Here is a 20,177-nt window from a genome sequence, read left to right on the forward strand (position 1 = left end):
GCAGGACCTACTCTCCTTAGCTGGAGTTGGCAACCTTGGTTTGGACACTGGAAGATCCTGAAGATGAAACTGAAATACTTTGGCCACCTCATGAGAAGGAAGGACTCCCTGGAGAAGAGCCTAATGCTGGGAGCAATCGAGGGCAAAAGAAGAAGGGGACGACAGAGAATGAGGTGGCTGGATGGAGTCACTGAAGCAGTCAGTGCAAACTTAAATGGACTCCGGGGAATGGTAGAGGACAGGAAGGCCTGGAGGACCATTGTCCATGGGGTCGCAATGGGTTGGACACGACTTCGCACCTAACCTAGAGATCTGGAGGTGAGGCCTGGGGAGGGCAGAGTCTGGGGTGGAGAAGCACCTCAAGTTGGCTAGAACACCCTGGAGTGCACCCTCCAAGAGAGCCATGCTCTGACCTACATAGCTCGGAGATCAATTGCAATTTTGGGAAATCCCCCGGCTCCACCTAGAGGTTGGCCGCCCTCTCCCGGGGGGCACCGGCTCTTACGTCGTACCCCACTTGGCACCACTTTAACGCTTCTAAATCTACCCACCCCCACTCCCCCCGGTCGACGGGGCAAACAAAGCCCGGAACTGGATCGCAGGCCTAACCCCACCTGCTAGGTACTTCCGTCCAAACAGCCGCGATCCAAGCGTGTTTCCTTCGGGGAAAGCGCCCCGGGGTTTAGCGTGTCTTGCTTCCGAGTAGACCTACTCAGGAACGGCATGTGAAAAAACCTCCTAAGGCCGCGGAACTCTAACCGAGTCCCTGAGCGCGCCATCGCCGAATCCGGACGGCATGAAGTCGGGGCGCTTGGCTAGGACTCGGGAGATCTCTTGCAACCGCGCCGCAGTTCTACTCGAGCTTCGAAACGCCACATGTCCACGCACCGAAGGCGGAGGGGGAAGGGGATTAGGGGGAGGGGGATTGGGGGTCCCCCCTCCCTGCCGTCGGGCCAGCGCGCTTACCTCTTTCTTGTTGCTGTACTTGAGGCCGGCGCCTCCCGCCGGGGGATGGTAAGGGGTCATTTTCCCGTCGCCGGAGAGCCGGTAGTCCTTCATGGTCCCGGGGAGGGCGGCGGCAGAGGCCGACAAAGTTTTCCAAGGTGTTACGCCGTCGCTCCCGTCGGCGCGCCTGCCGCAGGGGCCGCCTCCTTCCTGCGAGCCCGCCCGCCCCGCGCCATGGGCGGCGCAAGGAACCCCCCGAGCCCAGCCCAGCCCAGCCCAGCCCAGCCCCTCCGCCGCGCCGGGACCCCCGGATTCCGGCCCGCCTCCTCCTCCTCCCTGCCCGCCCCCGCCGCGCAACGCCCCCGCCGGCCGGGCTCCCTCCGGCGCTTCTCGGCACGCAGGTAAGGGCGGGCTCTCGTCGCGCGTGCCCGAGCGCACCTGGGCCCCGCCCGCCTGGCCGCCCGAGGAAAGCAGCAGGAAAGGGAGCCCTCGTTCCCGCAAAGGGCGGAAAGCCCGTCGGAAAAACGGGCACGGCGGCTCTTTCGCGGCAGTTGCGCGAAAGGGAGAGAACTGACCAAAGCGGGCTGCCAACTCCCGGGAGGGAAGTTCCGGGAAGAGGTGGAACCAGGGGAGGGGGCGCCACAGCGGGGTACCATGCTCTAGAGCAGGGGTAGTCAAACTGCGGCCCTCCAGATGTCCATGGACTACATGCTGGCAGGGGCTCATGAGAATTGTAGTCCATGGACATCTGGAGGGCCGCAGTTTGACTACCCCTGGCCTGCAGGTACGGCACGGAGGCTGAGGCCCAGCAACGGGTATTTAGAGGTACACTGCCCCTAAATGTGGAGGTTCTGTGTAGTCACCATGGTGAATAGCTGCTGATAACCATATTCTATGTGCATTGATCTGTTCTCCTTTCATAACCATCTAAGCGAGTGGGAAGGACTGTGGCTCAGGTGTAAAGCATCTACTTTGCATGCAGACAATCTCAGGTTTCATCTCCTGATGAAGTAATAGATGTCTGCAATGATTTTTTCGCTAAGCAAAATGATTGGGGGTGCTGCTGTTCAGCGCTGACGCCATTAGCCCTCTGAGTTAGCCCTGCTGTGTTTAAACTGAAACAGGATCTGGGGGAGAGGGAGGGAGACAAAGAAAGAAAGTCAACATAGCCAAGCTTCCACACTGGCTTCTGGTTCAAAGAGCAAACAAGGGGATGATTCACTGGGAGGGGCTGTGCAAGAAACTGTCATCTAGATGAAAATAAACAGCAAAGAAGTGTGTTGCATAACAACAGTGTGGTCAAAAGTTAATACAAGAGAGCACAGCTGATCACCTGGAAGAGGCAAGCGCCATTGCTTGGAGGAGATGCAACCTAACACCTTCTCCCGGTTTAATTATGTGCGCATGAGCAAACTTGGAAGAGCACTGGCAAAGATGCTCCCATTTCCTGCTGCCTCAGCCTGCTTATGTTATCTCGCTTCAACCTTGTAGATATAATAAGGCGGTCAGTCTTGTGTGCTGATGACCAACCTGTGGTTTTAAGTAAATACATCTAACGGTGCAGCCCAGGGAAGCTGTGAGCTAAATTAAAACACACAGAAGTTTGATTAACTGTATCTAATCTGTTGCCCAGGTATCTAAACTGATCTACCTGTAGCAGCCATGTGGCACCGTACCTTATAAACAGAGAAACTAAAAGCAAATTGGGCAGTTCCTCGTGCCAGGCCTAGCCACAGAGCTGGAGTCAGGCAAGCCACTATTTTCCTTCCTCCCTCTCCTTCACCTATATAGAGAGAATAATTCTGGCCTGCAATACAGGGCTGCTGTGAGGAATACTGAGATAATTCCAAGGGCTTTGAGGACCTGGTTGAGACGGGGCAGTAAATAATATCAATAAATGAATAAACATGATAGAGGCTTACAAAATTATGCTCAGGGTGAAGAGAACTGACAGATAACTTTTTCTCCCTCCCAAAAATACTAGATGAGGGCATCCAATGACATTGAAAGGCAGTAGACTCAGGACAAAAGGAAATGCTTCTTCACACAGCGAGTGATTAAAGTGTGGAATTTGCTACTAGAGGACGTAGTGATGGCCACTGGAAAAGACAGCTTTAAAGGGGGATTGGATAGATTCAGGGGGCTAGGTGGCAACTAGTTCTGGCGACTAGAGCCTCCACATTCAGGGGCAGTGGATCTCCAAATTCCAGTGCCAGGCAGCAACATCAGGGGAAGGCCTCAACATCCAGTGACACCCGCCGGCCACTGCTTGAAACAGTATTCTAGACTAAATTAACCACAGGTCTGATCCAGCAAGGCTTTTATATTCTTATGCAGTGAACACCTGAAATGGGTCTGTTTGGCATATCGGCCTACGCACGATCGACTGCCCCGCATCGGGTAACTTTTTTCTGTGTCTCCCCCTCTTGTACGGAGAGCCCCCTTTCCCCCACCATGCCATTTTAAAGGGGGTTGTAAAACCAAACTATTCAAAGTCTTGTCTCCAAGAACGCTTTGGGGACTTTTTGAATGCCGTTGCTGTTTTAGGGGCATCCACATGCTGGTCCACAGTAGACCTAGAGCTGAGTGTCCTGCTTTCTGTCTTCTGATAAACCCAGGCACATTTTAGCACCTGCTGCGCATCTTTCATCCTTAGGGATAAACCGAAGAGCTTTTACATTCACTAGATGCTCTGCTATTATTTTGGCCAGCTTGGAAGGCCAGTACCGAAATATTCCTTCCAGAGATTTTGTCTGAGCGATAATGGGCAATTAGAAACTGTAGAACATGCCCCTTTTACAGCGATTTCCGTCTCAAGCCGATTCTTCCTGGGCTTCAGAAGTTTCCTGGTTATGAGAACCCTCAGGTGTCCTCTTTCTACCGCTAAGTTTTGTGTGGCTGTATATAAAATTTGTTACCTTCTGACAGGGTGATTCATTTGTAAAATATGTACTTTCTATATTGGGTTTTGTCCTATTTTATCCTGTCCTACGGGGGATTGTTATGGCTTCCCCTTTCTCCCTATTTTATCTGCTTTTATGCTCCATGTTTTACCATTGTTCCGGTCTATTGCTGTTTAAATAAAGAACAGAACTGAACTGAGTCTAGTAGCACACTGAAAACCAACAGTGCTCCCTTCGATAGGTGTTTTGGACACTCAAAACCTTGGAGAGCTTGTTGGTCCGTGAAAGTGCTACTAGTCTCAAATCTACCCCTTCATTGCTGTTGCATTGTTCACTTAATCATGGTCCATTGTTTTATTTGTCACTGATAAAGAGTGTTGAACTTCCTTGTTACTATTGTTCACCCAATATGGATATTGGAGAGATCTTTACATTGTGACCCAGAGCAAGTCTTGATCCAGCCCAGGGAATATGTGCTCCCGCACAGCAGCACCGCCATCCTCATTACCTGTAGCACCCCTGAAAAGCATGTAGTGGGGCAGGTGGGAGGGCATGTTTGCCTGCTCAGACTGTTAGTAGCCAGACATCCCCTCACCTTGATTGGTAGTTTATAGCTAGCATAATCATAAACCAGCTTTCTTATAATAGCCCGCCAAATATTCAGCACACTCTCTGGCAGCAGGGAACACTGGAATAAATGTAAGTGTCATCTGAAGGTGCCGGAATACACTGTCTGCTCTCAAGCAGAAAAAACATGGATGCCAAGCAGGCGTCAAATCTCCAGGCCATACCTGGACATTTAGATTAGGTTCTATGAGATTGAAGGGGCTGACTCACTAATGGCATTTCTCTCCCCACCCAAAAGAGACGCATACCTTTAGGACAATCAGCTTTCCCACAAACTGGTACTAATCTCATCAATTTCTCAATCCCTCCTTCCTCTCACACCCATGGAACTTAAATTAGCAATTCCCAGCAACTTGTCCCACCCAGACAGGTTCCCGTTCAGCAATCAAAGGGGTCTTCGATGCTATTTCCATTCCTCTGTTTTTCCTTGGGTAAGTTCTGTGCATATAGTCATATACTTTTGTGTGCTTAATGAAAGCAAGCTTCCACTTTACACTGGACCGGTTAATTCAGTTCCTTAAGGAAATAACCTAGTATACATGGGTGGAGATCATGTTGCTACCCCTTCTTGCTAAGCTAATTTCCCAAATGAAATTTAACTTGGGTAACATGAACAGTAGTTACAGGTGAGTACAACTTCATCAATCTTCTGTACAGTTTCGCATGGGGACTACAGCAAGCTGTTCATGAGGCGATGGGAAATGGTCTCCTCACTTGAACACTGAAGGAAGTACTGCCTTCCCCACTTGGGGAAAGGTTTTTGGGTTTGGTGAAAAAGTAAAAGGCAACCAAGGCAGATTAACTTTAATGGGAAGATATCCCACAACTGCCTGAAAGACAAACCAGGTTTAAAACAACAACAAGGAAGCAACATCAAAGGAACCATTTTACAAATGAATAAACCAAGACCAATAACAGATTCGGTAATAAATATTCGACTTCAGAGTACGGACACATTTTTTTTCCCCTGCAGACCTAAACCAAGCTACAGCAAGCAATGCAAACCCACCCTATTTCTGCACGCGATGTCTTTTTTCATATCTGCCTTAAACGTACAGAGAAAAAAATTGGGTAAGAGCACCATAGAAAAGGTATTCTGGTTAACTAAACAAACATTAAAAAAAACCCTGGGGCAAGTAAAATCAACAGTTATGACCAATATTAGTTAAAATGGGTTGGTGGGAAAGTAGAGCCTAGAACACAGAAGAAAGCATCTCTTCCTTTGCATTTCAAAGATGCTGCTGCTGCTAAGGAACTTCTAGAGGCCATGTGCTTTTGGCTTTGCCCCCACCTCCACTAAACATCTCTCTCAGCTTTTCCTCCGGGGAACATTCCTCAGGTGGTCTTTTGTATATCACAATGTGCAAAACTTGATGAAGAAAAGGCAGACTGACAGAGGGAGGACAGTCAACAACATAAACGCCTTGGTTAAAAGCAACTAAAATAGAGACATAAACAAATGCTTATGCATCAAACTATTAAAAATCCCAACATTTGAATGAGTACCAGGAAAAGAGGGAAAGATAAAATCCGTCGCAATTCATTCTGTGATCTCCTCGGTTTCTCTTGCTGTGTTCAGGAAACTCTGCTAAAACCCAAACTTGACTCCAAGCATCCGCAGCATGCCAAGAACACGAAGGCCACTTAAGAAGAAAATCCCCCCCAAACGAAAAGACAAAACAAAAAAATCTAACCTAACTGGACTGCCAGCCCTGTGTCTTGACATGAAGATATTATGGCATTAAACAAAACATCCTCCATTGCCTGCATGAGGGCTTGTGTTTTATTCCCTGCCCAATCTAATGGCAAACATTCCTCATGGAAGATTCCAGTATTTTAGGTACCAGCTATAACCTAAGAGGAGCAGGAGTGAGAGAAGAAGATTAGCTCAACTTTGAAAAAAGTTATCTTCTGCAGGGGAATTTACTGTTGATCTTGCATCTGTTTGGGAGATGGTGCTGCAGTCACAACCACCGTGGAGACTGTTTTGGTAGAGCCGGACACCGTGCCCTGCTGGAGATGGGAAGCAGGGACAGTCTGAATTCGCAGCTGTGCAAACGGGAAAGAAGAAGGTTAGCTGCACTGCATGTTCCACACACTGTCATGTTGCAAAAAGCAGAAAACTCACGGGGCTGGAACAGAAACGGCCACCTTTCTTCACAAAGCTACCCTTGATAAACATTTAAGCAGGGCTTTACATTCAGAGCCTGAATGTAATGAACTTCTAAATCATGGCACCTATGGCTCAGAATAGTTATGCTGTGACATGCACTTTTAAGAAGCTTTGAAGTGCCATACAAACAGCTGAAAGACTGAAGATTTAATTCCTCACAGAGCCAGAGGGCCTTGAGTGACAGGCTGTTCCAAGAGATCTGATTGGTTAGCATCGGCTGAGCAGAGGAAAACTTCTGTATTGGATTCTGAAGAGGATTCAGTCTAATTTCAGCCTTAGCTGAGAGCAGTTTAACACAGACAGAGAACTGGGGGAAAGTTGGCAAGGACAAATGGGTAGTTTTGGTAGCTTAAGGGCGATCCTGACCTTTCCCTCAGGTTTCTTGGCTAAGCCAGCAGTAAAATATCATACTAACACAGGGTGGGACAGCCACAGTTCTTCAGGAAAAAAGAAAACAGACCACTAGAGCTGCCCAGTCAGAAAGGGAAAGAAAAATGTTGAGTAAGTGTTGTCTCAGAGAGATGGAAGTGATAGCTCAGATGCAACCCTGAAGCACCAGAGGATGTGACTCCCAAAAGGATGCGATACTTACCTGTGTCGCCTGGCCCTGTTGCTGCAGTTGTTGCAGCTGCTGAGCAGTCAGGAAGCTCACAGGCTTGTTCCCAGCAATCAGTTTTGTCCCAGCTGGCATCGTGGTGAGGATGATGTTTCTACCCAGTCCGCTGATGCTAAGGAAAGAAATCCATCAAGGAGTTACTGGTGGAGGGATTGGATTGCTCTTGAAGCACCCCTTGCAGATTTTTTTCCTTATAAAGATGACCTAGGAAGCACTGCATTCTATGATTTTTCTTTAAGGGGGAACAGTATTACTAACTCCAGTCTCAACTGGGCATGATAATATCTCCAAATTCACCATTTTAAATACTCTTTGCTTATAAAACCTGTGGAGGCTCTGATCCTGATTGGGAGTGTGGCAAATACAGAAGGAGAGGTGCCACTACCTCCATGCTGTTTTGAAGACCCCAAACCCCAGGTACTTGAGTTCCTGAAAATAGCAGGCAGGGGGACACAGGCACCCCTCCCCAAGCCACCATCCCTACTAGGATATGGCCCCCCACAGCTTTTATTTTTTTTAAGGGGATTTCAAACTTATAATGGTAACAGTGCCCCCAAGTTGATTTTGGCGATGTTGTCATGTCTAGCTGGGAACTGAATAGGCCTGCATTCTTTTAACAGCATCTCAAAGTCAAAAAAGGAAAATGAAGACTTTGGAAGCATCGAGATACATATTATATCACAGGCAAATCATTGCTATTAAATAAACAGTTAATGTCCTGTTGAAAAACAGGAACTACTCATCAGACACATAAAACAACCACACAGGGAAACCCGGGGTCACTTACTACCGCACAGATATGGGAAGGGAGACTTTGTTTATTATTAATATCAGGTATATTATCCATGTCTGAAACTAGGACTTCCACACATCAGCACTCTCAAGCTTTCTTATGCAACCAAGGTTTCCATTAATCTGATCTTAGCTCTCAGCCGTCTTTAGAAGAAATGCAATACTAATTAATACAGAGGCTCCCCACATTTTACTCACTTGGCTCCAAGGTTGCCCTTGATGATGGGGGTGGTCACCATACTCTTGCCTTTCACCGGCTGGCTTATGACTGAGAGAGGCACTGTGATGCGGGCAGGCAGCTTCCCCTGGACACACAGAAGAAACCAGAACCAGGAATTACAAGGAGCACTTGCTGTCATAGAGAAGAACAGGGCTCTGATGCCATTCTGGAACTCATATCTCCAACACCAGAATGCTGTCATGGCATTGCAATTCCTCCTGAATTTGATCCCAGAATTATAACTCTGGAGGTTATGGAAGGAGCATGAATCCGAGGCAGGGATCCATCGACATTTATTCAAGCCTTTTAACTAAGAGGAAAGCTCAGGGGCAGAGTGGGAATAATCAGGGTTTAAGCCAGGTGTGGATTTGCACATTCCACATCCAAGCCCACACCTTGGTCAGCAACTCCGGTTGTATAGCGGGACTGCAGAAAACCTAACACAACCTAACTCGTAAGCAAGTCCCCAGTAGTATTCGGGGTTGTACTTAAATCAGCCTCTACTCAGAAGAGGCCAAAGATGTCTCACCTTCAAGACTTTCCGATTCAGCATAATTCAGAGCAAAGCATCTTTACTTACTGCTTGGCAGGTGGAGACGACAGTGGTGCTGACCGGGACTTGCCGCATAGTGGTGGCTCCTGTCCCTATAGTGATGGGTGTCCCGGGTCCCCCTGACACTACAGCAACTGCCTTCGACACGGAAGCTGTCATGGTCGGCAAAGAAACCGCCGAGGTGTGGACAGTGCCTGGCATGCTCACTACGGTCGACGAGGGCATCTGCTTGGCGTGAGTGGCCACAGTAATGGTTTGCCCAGTTTTGGGGGGCATGACTCCCATTCCCTGCACAATTCTTATCGTGGCAGCTGGCTTGGCTTCTGTGGATGCCATGGTGGTAATGGCTTTGCCCTTTTGGTCTGCCACGGTCATGCCCAGAGCAGGCATCAGTCTGAACGCGGAGCTCGTAGACTCGACGGTCTTTAAGTCAGGGGTCACTTTGACCACCGTGGGCCCTGCCGGGCTTGGCGAAGCGGAGCTGGGAGCGCTGGTCTTGGCCGGCGAGTCAGAAGACTGGATGGGGCTGGACGTTACGTGGAGAGTCGCCGAGATGCCTTTCCCAGCCGAGGCGCCCCCGGCAGCCGCGGAGAAGAGGTCTTGAGTCAGTTTGACTGTCGTCACCTGGGACTTGGCCAAGGTCGCCATCATGTCCGGAGTGATGCGCAGAACCGTCTGTCCCTTGGCGTCCGTAGTGATGGAGGAGGGAGGCAGGCGCAGCACGTCCTTGCCTTGGATGCGGAAGTTGGAGGCAGCCAGCGGGATGCCACTCCCAGGCTGGTTCTTCATCCCGAGCTGCCCGGTAATAGCCACCTGCAAAGCAAGATGCATCCTATCAAATCAACACATCTTAGCACTGCTGGAGAAGTGCCGAGGATGTTGACAGAGGCCATTCTTTTGCAGAGGCAAAAAAGAGAGAACAAAATCTCTTGGATCCCTTGGGCATGAAATTGGGGTCACTGTGGATAGGCAGGTAGTTGTCAGTTCCTGCATTGTGCAGAGAGTTGGACTAGATGACCTTGGAAGACCCCTTCCAATTCTATGATCATACAGATACAACTTTTCACAACCAAACATATTACAAAGAAAGGGCAAAATATTGGTTGGGGACCAACATGCCTGAAAGACTTCTTATGCCCCTATAAAGAAGAGGGAAGAGCTGGTGTTTTATACCCCAATTTTCACTACACTAGGGAGTCTCAAATCAGCTTGCAAATACCTTCCTCTCCAAACAACGGACACCCTGTGAGATAGGCAGGGGGTGAGTGAGCTCTAAGAGAACTGTGACCTGCCCAAGGTCATCTGTACATGGAGGAGTGGAGAATCAAATCTGTTTCTCCAGATCAGAGTCCACTGCTTTTTAACCAGTGTGCCTCACTGGCTGAACTTGTCCAGCCACGACGATCGGGCCTTGCTTAGATGGCCCCACTGGCAGTCCCAGCATGGGTTGTTTTCACATGTCAGCGCATTTTCTCATTACAGTGCTAGGCTCACCTGTTTGATGATATTTTGGCCAGCAACATTCTGGATGACAGCGGTGGATGGCGAGGAGGAGGAAGAGGTGGAAGAGGAGGAGGCGGCAGAGGAGTTGGGTGTAGAGCTGCCCGGAGAAGCAGTGGCTGGCTTGGGGGCAGGACTGGGGGCCGCAGAGATTCCCGTTCCGGCAACAGCGGCCGGCCCCGTAACTGAAACGGCTGGCCGTTGCACCTGGACTGGGCTGGTCTGAGCTTTCACTGGGACGGTCATAACAGCCTAATGGAAAGTACAAACAGACGTCACTTAAGAGATCCTTCCATTCCACTCCAGGCTGCTCGACACAGCAGAAACTGTGAGACAATCAATAATTTTTCATTCTTTCAGAATACCTCTTGGAAATTTTCCTCTTTAATGTCTTTGCGGGAACTGCTTAAACCCCGTTTTGGCTAGAAATGTTTAACCATCCAACTATGACCTTTGCCCATACTGGGACGGCACTCCCTCCCACCCCCCACCTTTGATTATTAACGAGGGATCTGCTTGCAAAAATTGCCTTGCAAAAAATTGCATGGTGAATTACTAAGAGATTACTTGAGGGCAAGATTCTCATATGGGTTCCATCACATTTTGGCCCTATGTGTTTGTGAAATCTCACAAGAGAGATGTTTAAAGAATTCCAGCAGTGCTTTGAAAGACTTGGAGGAAGATCTTCCGTCCCTTGGAATTAGCCCATTACAAGCTGGCTCTTCACCCGCTTTCATGCAGACATTGCTCACCTGCGGCAAGACTTTGGTTTGTGCAGAAGTGGCGGGGATGCGGATCTGTGGTACGGTTGTCGATGGCAGCTGGGGCAGTGGCGGTGGCGGCTGTGCTATTGTTGGGGCCGGCTGAGACCCAGCTGGAAGGCCGGCCTGTGCCGTGACCACTCGGACCTGCGGGAGTCCAGAGGAGACACTGTGGCCGGCTGCCCGAGAGGGTGGCTGCGGAGGCCCGGCCTGAGTCGGTGTGGTGCTCTGTGTCGTGGAAAGCAACGTCCCAAGCTGCGGCATGGTGGGAGAAGACACCAAAAGGATGCTGTGGAGGAACGGGAGGAGCAAACCTCTGGTTAACTTTGAAAGGAAGTAACAGGGCTCTTGGCTGCAACGGCCAATCTTGGGTCAACTATTTTGCTGTCAACGTTGCAAATTACGCCAGGGTTTCGCATGAACAGAACCTTTGGAAGAAGAGCCCTGTTAAATCAGACCAGAGGTTCATCTAACCCAGCATCTTATCTCACGTGGGGGCAGCCAATTCCTTTGAAGGACCAACACCAGGGCACTTATAGAAGAATTAAGATTTCCCATTAGAACTGCAGACTGGACCGGATTTTCTCCCTGGTGCCATCTTTCTCTTTAGACCTGGGATCTCCAACCCTTTAAACCCTTTTTTAGCACCTTTGGCATTTCAGGCAGGAGCTCTGCTTAAGAAGATGCCTCTTAAAGTGAACATAACATATAAAAGAATTATCTCATTTGCACATAATTTGTGCAGATCTTGTGTTTCGGGGGCAGCTGCTGCCAAAGCAATTTTTTGTAAAAATCTGTCCAGAAAATCAGATCTCCCCATGCCAATCAGAAGCCCTGATGGGCAAAAAGCCCAGCCCACTTTCTACAAACCCTTGGTGGGCACCAGGATAAGTATTGAAGGCAACTTTGGTGCCCATGAGCGCCATGTTGGTGATCCCTGCTCTAGATAGAGCTATTTATTTATTTGTTTATTTGATTTCTATACTGCCCTTCCTTAGGGCTCAGGGTGATTTACATACAACAACATGGGGGGGGGATACATGGACCAAATTAATATATAACATAAATATAACAACAACAATCTAAATAACACAATTTCTAAAATTGTACCATAAGTGTCTGAACACCTTAAATTAGGGGTACCTAATTTAAATCCAGCGAATGGATGCACCTCCACTTTTTGCCAAGAAAAATGCAAGTGGCTTACCTTTGGTTGGGCTTTGCTTGCTCTGGAGTAACACTTGGCATACTTTTGCTGACCACGGAGACTGGGGGCGGGGAAATGGGCATTGCCGGCAACTGAGGCGCTGTGGGTGTCACTGGGGTGGGCGGCATGCTAGAATCACTGAGGCTCAGCTGGCTCGGTTCTGAGGTGGTGCCCGGGGCCACTTTTGCCGAACTCTCCTTGCAGCTGGATTTCTGCAATGACAACAGCAAAATCGTCACCAGCGAGAACAACAAATGCACAGGATAATGGCAGATGGAATAGCGGGGGGACCGTATGAGCTACGAGGCAGGAAGAGTGCTGTTAACATGCTTCCAAAAGTCCAAGCATGAACATCTTCCTGACAAAACACAAGACATTTTGATTCAAACGGTTTGTTAGTGGTCAGGGACAGGGTAGAATAGTTAGGCAAATGGTTATCTGCCCTGAGCCCTTAGAACACAGTGGCTGGAAGTCTTACCAGTTACAACAGTGTAAACCACCTTTGCTCCACGTATGTTCACCAGGCAACTTACTGTCTTTGCAGGAGGTTTGGGCTTCTGCTGGAGGGCTTTTTTGGCTTTTGCCGCAGCGGCGTGGGCCTGATGAATCCTCTCTGTAAGCGATAAAGGTAACAAATCATCAAGCATCAAGATGTTAACACCGAGGCTGCACACCTACGCAGTCAACTCCCCCCCCCCCACAGGTGTATGCTTGTGATTCCAAAAACCTACACTCTGTGATCAAGAGAAAACATGCCCAGCTGGATAATTTACTAGTGAGGAAAGAAAGGCCATACATGGAAATGATCAAGGCTCCGTATGCATGTTTACAATATTTTCTGTAACTGTGTCCCCAGGGTGGCTTCTACGCCTTTTAACTGACATGACGAGTAAATGAAAGTGATTGCTCTTCAAACAAGAACAAGAAAAAAATTACACACACAAACACTACCGCTGTGTTGGCAGAATTTAGATTAAAAAGAGCAAAAACACACTTATATCACATTTCCACTAACAAGCCAGGATTTTAGTTTTAGGTCAATATAGCTTTTAAAAAAAACCTGACTTCAGAATAAAACTCCTTAGTTCTCTGTATGGGATCCAACAGTCTATTGCCCAGTTTAATTGGCCCAAGTAATACCAAGAGGAACGTTGGATTCTTCCCAAGGAGTTCAAGCTACAGTTTGCTTCCTATATTTCTGGGATGCTGAGAGCCAGTTTGGTGTTGTGGTTAGGAGCATGGACTTCTAATCTGGTGAGATGGGTTTGATTCCCCGCTCCCCCACATGCTGAGTGACCTTGGGCTAGTCACAGTCCTGATAAAGCTGTTCTGACCAAGCAGTAATATCAGGGCTCTCTCAAGCCTTACCTCCCTCACAGGGTGACTGTTGTGGGGAGAGGAAAGGGAAAGGGATTGGAAGCTGAGACTCCTTTGGGTAGAGAAAAGTGACATATAAGAACCAACTCTTATTTTTTCATAAGTATGTAAGAAAGCCCTGCTGACTCAGACCAATCGTCCATTTAGTCCAGCATCCCTCACAAAGTGGCCAACCTGTTCCTATGTGAGGCCAGCAGCAGGACATAGAGGCCAAGGCCTTCCCCTGATGCTGCCCCCTGGCCCTGGGATTCAGAGGATGACTGCTTCCACAGAGAACTTCTAATTCAACACTGACCCTTTCCCCGAAATTTAATGTGAGCCCACACAAAGCCCACGTGACCCCAATTTCCCTGCTAACTGGATCCCCCCAGCGACTGCTCACCAAACTCCTCTTCACTCCTGTCTCGATGCAGGTATATCCACAGTTTGCGGCCAATGTCGTATTTTACACAGGGGTCCTTCTCATAGTGCAGTCGATCCAAGGCGCCGCTCACCACGGTGTTAACCTGAGAAGAGATCTTGCATTGAAATAAGGGATCCAAAAAAGAAACACGTTCAGAGGCACCCTGGGAGGGAGAGGATCATGCATGCAAAAATGAGTCAAATATAAAACATCTACGCCATCTCCAACACAAGGTATGAAAATGTCTACGGAATGTGAATTTCTTTGGCTATTTCTGAGCAAAACAAAGCTTATTCTGTGTGTGTGCGTGCAAGAGAGAGCAAGAGAGAACATCTGCAAGAACTAGTTATAGGTCTGTAACCAAAATGACACCAGCTGTGGTATATATTATGCTTCTGCAGGCAATCACCAACCGCTGTTTCCATGTTTACGCTCAGCCAACTGGCTCCTGACTCTTGCAGCAGTCCATCCACAAGCAATGAGCCTGGTTCTTCTGCACATTTGCCCTCCCCCCTGCATTTTCACAGTCAATTTATTTTCTTCCACACATGCTTTAAATAATGACGATTTTCCAAAAGGGCTGTTGTCATTGGTGGTGTCAAGGCACCCCTTTTTTTGTGCAAGCTTATATTGATATTAGAGTTGTTAGGATAGTTTAAGGAGGTTCTCTGATTTCCCGGCTGTCATTCAATTTTAAAAAGTCTCTAGATCTCAAAGATATGCCTTTTTCCTGTATCTGCACGAGGGTTTCCAATGAAAGCTGGGAATTCCAGAGAGCCTTCTCAAACACTGAATCAATATAGTGATATTTTAATGGTTTTAAAAGAACATCAAAACCAAAACCACTCGTCTTCTGGGTGTGGGGAAGGAGAGTCAGTGATCTGATGATGACCCCGGGCCAATAATCGAAAAGTGGGCTGGAGATGGGCAGGACAAAGGGGTAGTCAAACTGCGGCCCTCCAGATGTCGGACTACAATACCCATGAGCCCCTGCCATGGCAGGGGCTCATGGGAATTGTAGTCCATCGACATCTGGAGGGCCGCAGTTTGACTACGCCTAAGACAAAGATAATGAGCAGAAACGTCACGCTCGAGGAAAAAACAGGCTCAAATTCAGCTTTCAAAAAAAGATCCAGGGAAAAGTGGTGTCAGAAGAACTCAGAACACCCCCACGCACACATACACACACACATAAAACAAAAGCTAAAAACATAAATGCAGAAATTGGGGGATACATTGAAGCAACATAGAAGCAGAGCTGACAGACAAAAACGCTGCAGAAAAGCCCTAGATCTTAAAAGAGGGTTTTGCAAACTGCATCATAAGCTAATCTGCAGCTTTCCTCTGCACCTTGTTGCCTGTAAGCCTTAAAATCTGCCAGTGGTCAACAGAATGTTTTTAGCTGAGGAACTCAGCGAGAGAATTATATGCTCTGCACTTAACCCGGCTCACCTGAGCGCTGGTGACATCGGGAGCTAGAAACTGAGAGTCCTTAAGCAGCTCACAGATCTCGGCACGTGTCCCCTCTCCGTTAGGAAGACGGGCTGCAGCGTCACGAACTAAGAGGGAAAAGCAGCGTCAAGAGAAAATGAACGTTGGAACACAAGGCCACAAAACCTATCACGTTCCATTTGCCCTGGAGCTTTCCTGCAACTTCTATTCTGATGGTGGTTCCTCCCTATTTCTGCCCATCCTCCCACAACAGGTTACATGGTGTTGCTGTTTCAGCTGAGGCTTCTTGTCCTGATTTCTGTAGCATTCTTCTCAGCAGGAAGCTGCCAAGAGAGGCTGCAGCTGCCAAAATCTCTCTCCTTTCCTCAGACAGACAGAAATATTCCACCCTGTTCAACGACTCAGTTTCTTCCGCTTTCAAGCTTTCCAAGGCCACTGTCAACCTGACAACAAAGACTGTACCATTTTTACAGTTCTGTTCCTGCTTGTTCTGGTTGATTCTGGCTGTAGAGATTTTTGTGTGGATTGCACTTCCTATATTGTGCAGCCTTTCAGCAGTTTACTACGGCAATCTTCTTTGAACGTACAGAAACTGCCGTATACTGGGCAGGTATGTTGGATCACTAATCCATTTGACCCAGTATTCTTTTTTTTAATTTAATTAATCATTGTCCATGGGGTCCTGATGGGTCGGACACGACTTTGCACCTAACAACAACAAGGTTTCATGAAACCTTTTGAGAAAGTCTGACTTATAAATATCAATCTTCCCTTCTCTATTTATTGTCATGATTTCCTATAAGGGAAGTTAGGCTGAGCGACAGTGGCTGATTCCCAGGTGGCCCAGCAAGGTTTCATGGGGGAGTGGGGTTCCAAACCCGGGTCTTGCAGGTCCTAGTTTGACATTCTAACCCTTACATTATGCTGGCTCTCTGGATTAAACCTGGGATTAAAGGTAAAGGTATCCCCTGTGCAAGCACCGAGTCATGTCTGACCCTTGGGGTGATGCCCTCTAGCGTTTTCATGGCAGACTCAATACGGGGTGGTTTGCCAGTGCCTTCCCCAGTCATTACCATTTACCCCCCAGCAGCAAGCTGGGTCCTCATTTTACCAACCTCGGAAGGATGGAAGGCTGAGTCAACCTTGAGCCGGCTGCTGGGATCGAACTCCCAACCTCATGGGCAGACAGCTTCAGACAGCACGTCTGTTGCCTTGCCACTCTGCGCCACAAGAGGCTCTTAAACCTGGGATTAAATACATGTAAATCATATTGTTGTTGTTATGTGCGAAGTCGTGTCCGACCCATCGCGACCCCATGGACAATGATCCTCCAGGCCTTCCTGTCCTCTACCATTCCCCGGAGTCCATTTAAGTTTGCACCTACTGCTTCAGTGACTCCATCCAGCCACCTCATTCTCTGTCGTCCCCTTCTTCTTTTGCCCTCAATCGCTCCCAGCATTAGGCTCTTCTCCAGGGAGTCCTTCCTTCTCATGAGGTGGCCAAAGTATTTGAGTTTCATCTTCAGGATCTGGCCTTCTAAAGAGCAGTCAGGGTTGATCTCCTCTAGGACTGACCGGTTTGTTTGCCTTGCAGTCCAAGGGACTCGCAAGAGTCTTCTCCAGCACCAGAGTTCAAAAGCCTCAATTCTTTGACGCTCGGCCTTCCTTATGGTCCAACTTTCGCAGCCATACATTGCAACTGGGAAGACCATAGCCTTGACTAAACGCACTTTTGTTGGCAGGGTGATGTCTCTGCTTTTTAGGATGCTGTCTAGATTTGTCATAGCTTTCCTCCCCAGGAGCAAGCGTCTTTTAATTTCTTTGCTGCAGTCCCCATCTGCAGTGATCTTGGAGCCCAGGAAAATAAAATCTGTCACTACCTCCATTTCTTCCCCATCTATTTGCCAGGAATTGAGAGGGCCGGATGCCATGATCTTTGTTTTCTTGATGTTGAGTTTTAAACCAACTTTTGCACTCTCCTCCTCCACCCGCATCAACAGGCTCTTTAGTTCCTCTTCACTTTCTGCCATTAGAGTAGTGTAAATCATATAGGAGATATTAATGCTTGAACCATGGATTTTATGATTTTCTCCTTCAATGCTTTATGGCTCTGCCCTCTCTCTCTCATGGCCTATTACAATAAAAAAAAAAAAACTAGTTGTCTGCAAAGCATGCAGAAATACTCTGCCACACTCAATGCCAACTTACCGAGTAACAGGATGGTCACGTATGCAGGCCTGTCTGAACGCAACAGCGAATGTTCTCGGGCTTTGTTAAGAGACGTTTCCTTGTCAAACACACCCTTCACTGGACCCACCACCGACTCAAAGCCGTGCATGCGGAATGTGAAGGCCTTGTGAGGCTGGCTGTATCGATAACGCTCCTGTGCACAAAAGCAAGAGAGCCTCAAAGTAAAAGAGCTGGGTTTTATAGCCTTCTTTTCTCTACTCTACGCCAAGGGACCAAGCCCTATGAAGATAGGTTGAGGGACTTGGGAATGTTCAGCCTGGAGAAAAGGAGGTTGAGAGGGGACATGATAGCCCTCTTTAAGTATTTGAAAGGTTGTCACTTGGAGGAGGGCAGGATGCTGTTTCTGTTGGCTGCAGAGGAGAGGACACGCAGTAATGGGTTTAAACTTCAAGTACAACGATATAGGCTAGATATCAGGAAAAAGTTCTTCACAGTCAGAGTAGTTCAGCAGTGGAATAGGCTGCCTAAGGAGGTGGTGAGCTCCCCCTCACTGGCAGTCTTCAAGCAAAGGTTGGATACACACTTTTCTTGGATGCTTTAGAATGCTTAGGGCTGATCCTGCGTTGAGCAGGGGGTTGGACTAGATGGCCTGTATGGCCCTTTCCAACTCTATGATTCTATGATTCTATGAATCTCAAACAGCAACTTACAATTTTCTTCTCTTCCTCACCACACAACGGGCTCCTCTTGTGAGGCACATGGAGCTGAGAGAGTTCTGAAAGAACTGAGACTGGCCCACGGCCACCCACCAGGCTTCATGGGAAAGAGTGGAGAATCAAGCCCAGTTCTCCAGATCTGAGCCTGCCACTCTTAGCCCCTGCACCATACCGGTAAAGGGAGAGATGGGAAATTTCCATCGAACTCTGGTGCCCTCACAGGTGAGATTGCCTTTGCAGTTGGGTGCCAACTGGGGCCGAGCCTCAGGGCAGGCCCAATGAGGAGTCAACCCCAACAGCTATAATGGAGCCCAAGAAGAGTCACCCAGGCCCAGCAGCAGTCCTAGCATTGAGGTCTGGGGAGGAGTGAGCCCACAGATATTATGGCCTAACCAGGGCCAATCCTGCTTAACTTGCAAGATCTAACGAGATTGGGCTGGGCCATCCAGGCCAGGACCAAAATATCCTTTGCACAATCTAATATTGGATTGATTAAACATATAGAATACACTAGGTGGGATGGATGGTCCCCTCACCTGTTCCTGGAAGATGCGTTTCTCTTCCCCCGTGCTAGGCCGGACCACATAGTCAGTCCTTCTGAAACAAACACCAGTGTGAGGCCTGGGTAACTACAACATAAGCGGAACGACAACAGAGGTCTTAGAGTCCTTTTAACATCCTACACTAGGGCTGCCACGTTGACAACACTCTGGCACTTGGGCAAAAACTCTATGGAAAGAAGAAAATGAGGGGTTTATTTTGTACCCTGCTTTCACTACCTGAAGGAGTCTCAAAGCAGCTTACAATTGTTTTCCCTTCCTCTCCCCACAGGTGAGGCTGAGAGCACCCTCAGAATAGTGACTAGCCCAAGGACACCCAGCTGGCTGCATGGGGAGGAGTAAGAAATCAAACCTGGTTCTCCCAATCAGAGGCTGCCATTCTTAACCACTCCATCAAGCTAGCCTTCTATGGCTTTTACCGTAGAGTTTTTGCCCCAATACCAGAGTGTTTCCAGTGAGATGACCTCACTGCCTGTGCACACTGGCAGAGATGTTGCCACATCACCTGGACTTTCCTCTCTCTGCTGATAAGTCTCCTCACCAGCCAGCAGATCAGCAGTTGGGGAGGCCTGTTAGCACGAAGCCCTGCAACCCTATCTTCAAAAGATCACTGCCCAAGAGGGGAAGAAAAAGCAGTTTGCACTTTATACTAGTGATTCTCAACCTGTTACATCCCACTGATCACACCATCGAAGAGCCAGGGTCCCACTGTGACAGGAACAAAAAGCTTACAGTTATATCATGACAGACATTTCATTGTTATAGTTGTCATTTATGGCAGGTTTTAAAGACATCAAAGGTTGCAGGAGCCTTGTTGGGAGCAATGGCATTGCATTGGTTTTAATGGATAAACTCTGGCAGGTAGGATCGGCAGGAAGTGACACGAAAGACACTTGCAAAGGGCAGGAGGGATGGGATCAGGAGAAGCACCAGGTGTCCATGATTACTACCATAACATCCAAATCTCATACATGGTAAACTGTAGCAGGTGGGTTGGCCAGAGGCAGCAGTGGGGAATGGAGGAGACCAAAAATCTTTGTAATTGTTACAAAACCCCTTTATCCCACCTAGCCTATTCTATGTAGTCTACTCAGAAGAAAAGCCCTGCTGGATTAGACCAGTGGTCCATCTAGTCCAGCACATTGTCTCACATAGTGGCCGGTCACTTCCTCTAAAACAGGGA

At 48.3% G+C, this 20,177-nt stretch overlaps 2 protein-coding genes across 8 annotated transcripts in view; both read right to left on the bottom strand.

Moving 5' to 3' along the window:
* Positions 1-1,204, bottom strand: part of ST14 (ST14 transmembrane serine protease matriptase) — a 37,187-nt gene extending 35,983 nt beyond the window's left edge. Inside the window, exon 1 of the mRNA XM_077305352.1 lies at positions 967-1,204. Coding sequence (XP_077161467.1) covers positions 967-1,059 — 93 coding nt within the window. The 5' untranslated portion in view covers positions 1,060-1,204. The remainder of the gene's footprint in view (positions 1-966) is intronic.
* Positions 1,205-5,262: 4,058 nt separating this feature from the next.
* NFRKB (nuclear factor related to kappaB binding protein) overlaps positions 5,263-20,177 on the bottom strand; it is a 29,795-nt gene continuing 14,880 nt past the window's right edge. For 6 of the 7 annotated variants that reach the window (XM_077305265.1, XM_077305263.1, XM_077305266.1 and 3 more), the window contains 12 exons: positions 18,971-19,031; positions 17,737-17,911; positions 15,530-15,636; positions 14,057-14,180; positions 12,831-12,910; positions 12,298-12,509; positions 11,082-11,379; positions 10,324-10,581; positions 8,857-9,642; positions 8,255-8,361; positions 7,241-7,376; positions 5,263-6,524 (listed from right to left, as the gene is read on the bottom strand). In XM_077305265.1, the coding sequence (XP_077161380.1) occupies positions 6,399-6,524; positions 7,241-7,376; positions 8,255-8,361; positions 8,857-9,642; positions 10,324-10,581; positions 11,082-11,379; positions 12,298-12,509; positions 12,831-12,910; positions 14,057-14,180; positions 15,530-15,636; positions 17,737-17,911; positions 18,971-19,031 (2,470 nt within the window). In that variant the 3' untranslated portion in view covers positions 5,263-6,398. The remainder of the gene's footprint in view (positions 6,525-7,240; positions 7,377-8,254; positions 8,362-8,856; positions 9,643-10,323; positions 10,582-11,081; positions 11,380-12,297; positions 12,510-12,830; positions 12,911-14,056; positions 14,181-15,529; positions 15,637-17,736; positions 17,912-18,970; positions 19,032-20,177) is intronic. The other variant, XM_077305268.1, reaches the window with a different exon arrangement.

Source organism: Paroedura picta, chromosome 12, assembly GCF_049243985.1.
Source record: "Paroedura picta isolate Pp20150507F chromosome 12, Ppicta_v3.0, whole genome shotgun sequence".
In the NCBI taxonomy this organism is placed as follows: domain Eukaryota; kingdom Metazoa; phylum Chordata; class Lepidosauria; order Squamata; family Gekkonidae; genus Paroedura; species Paroedura picta.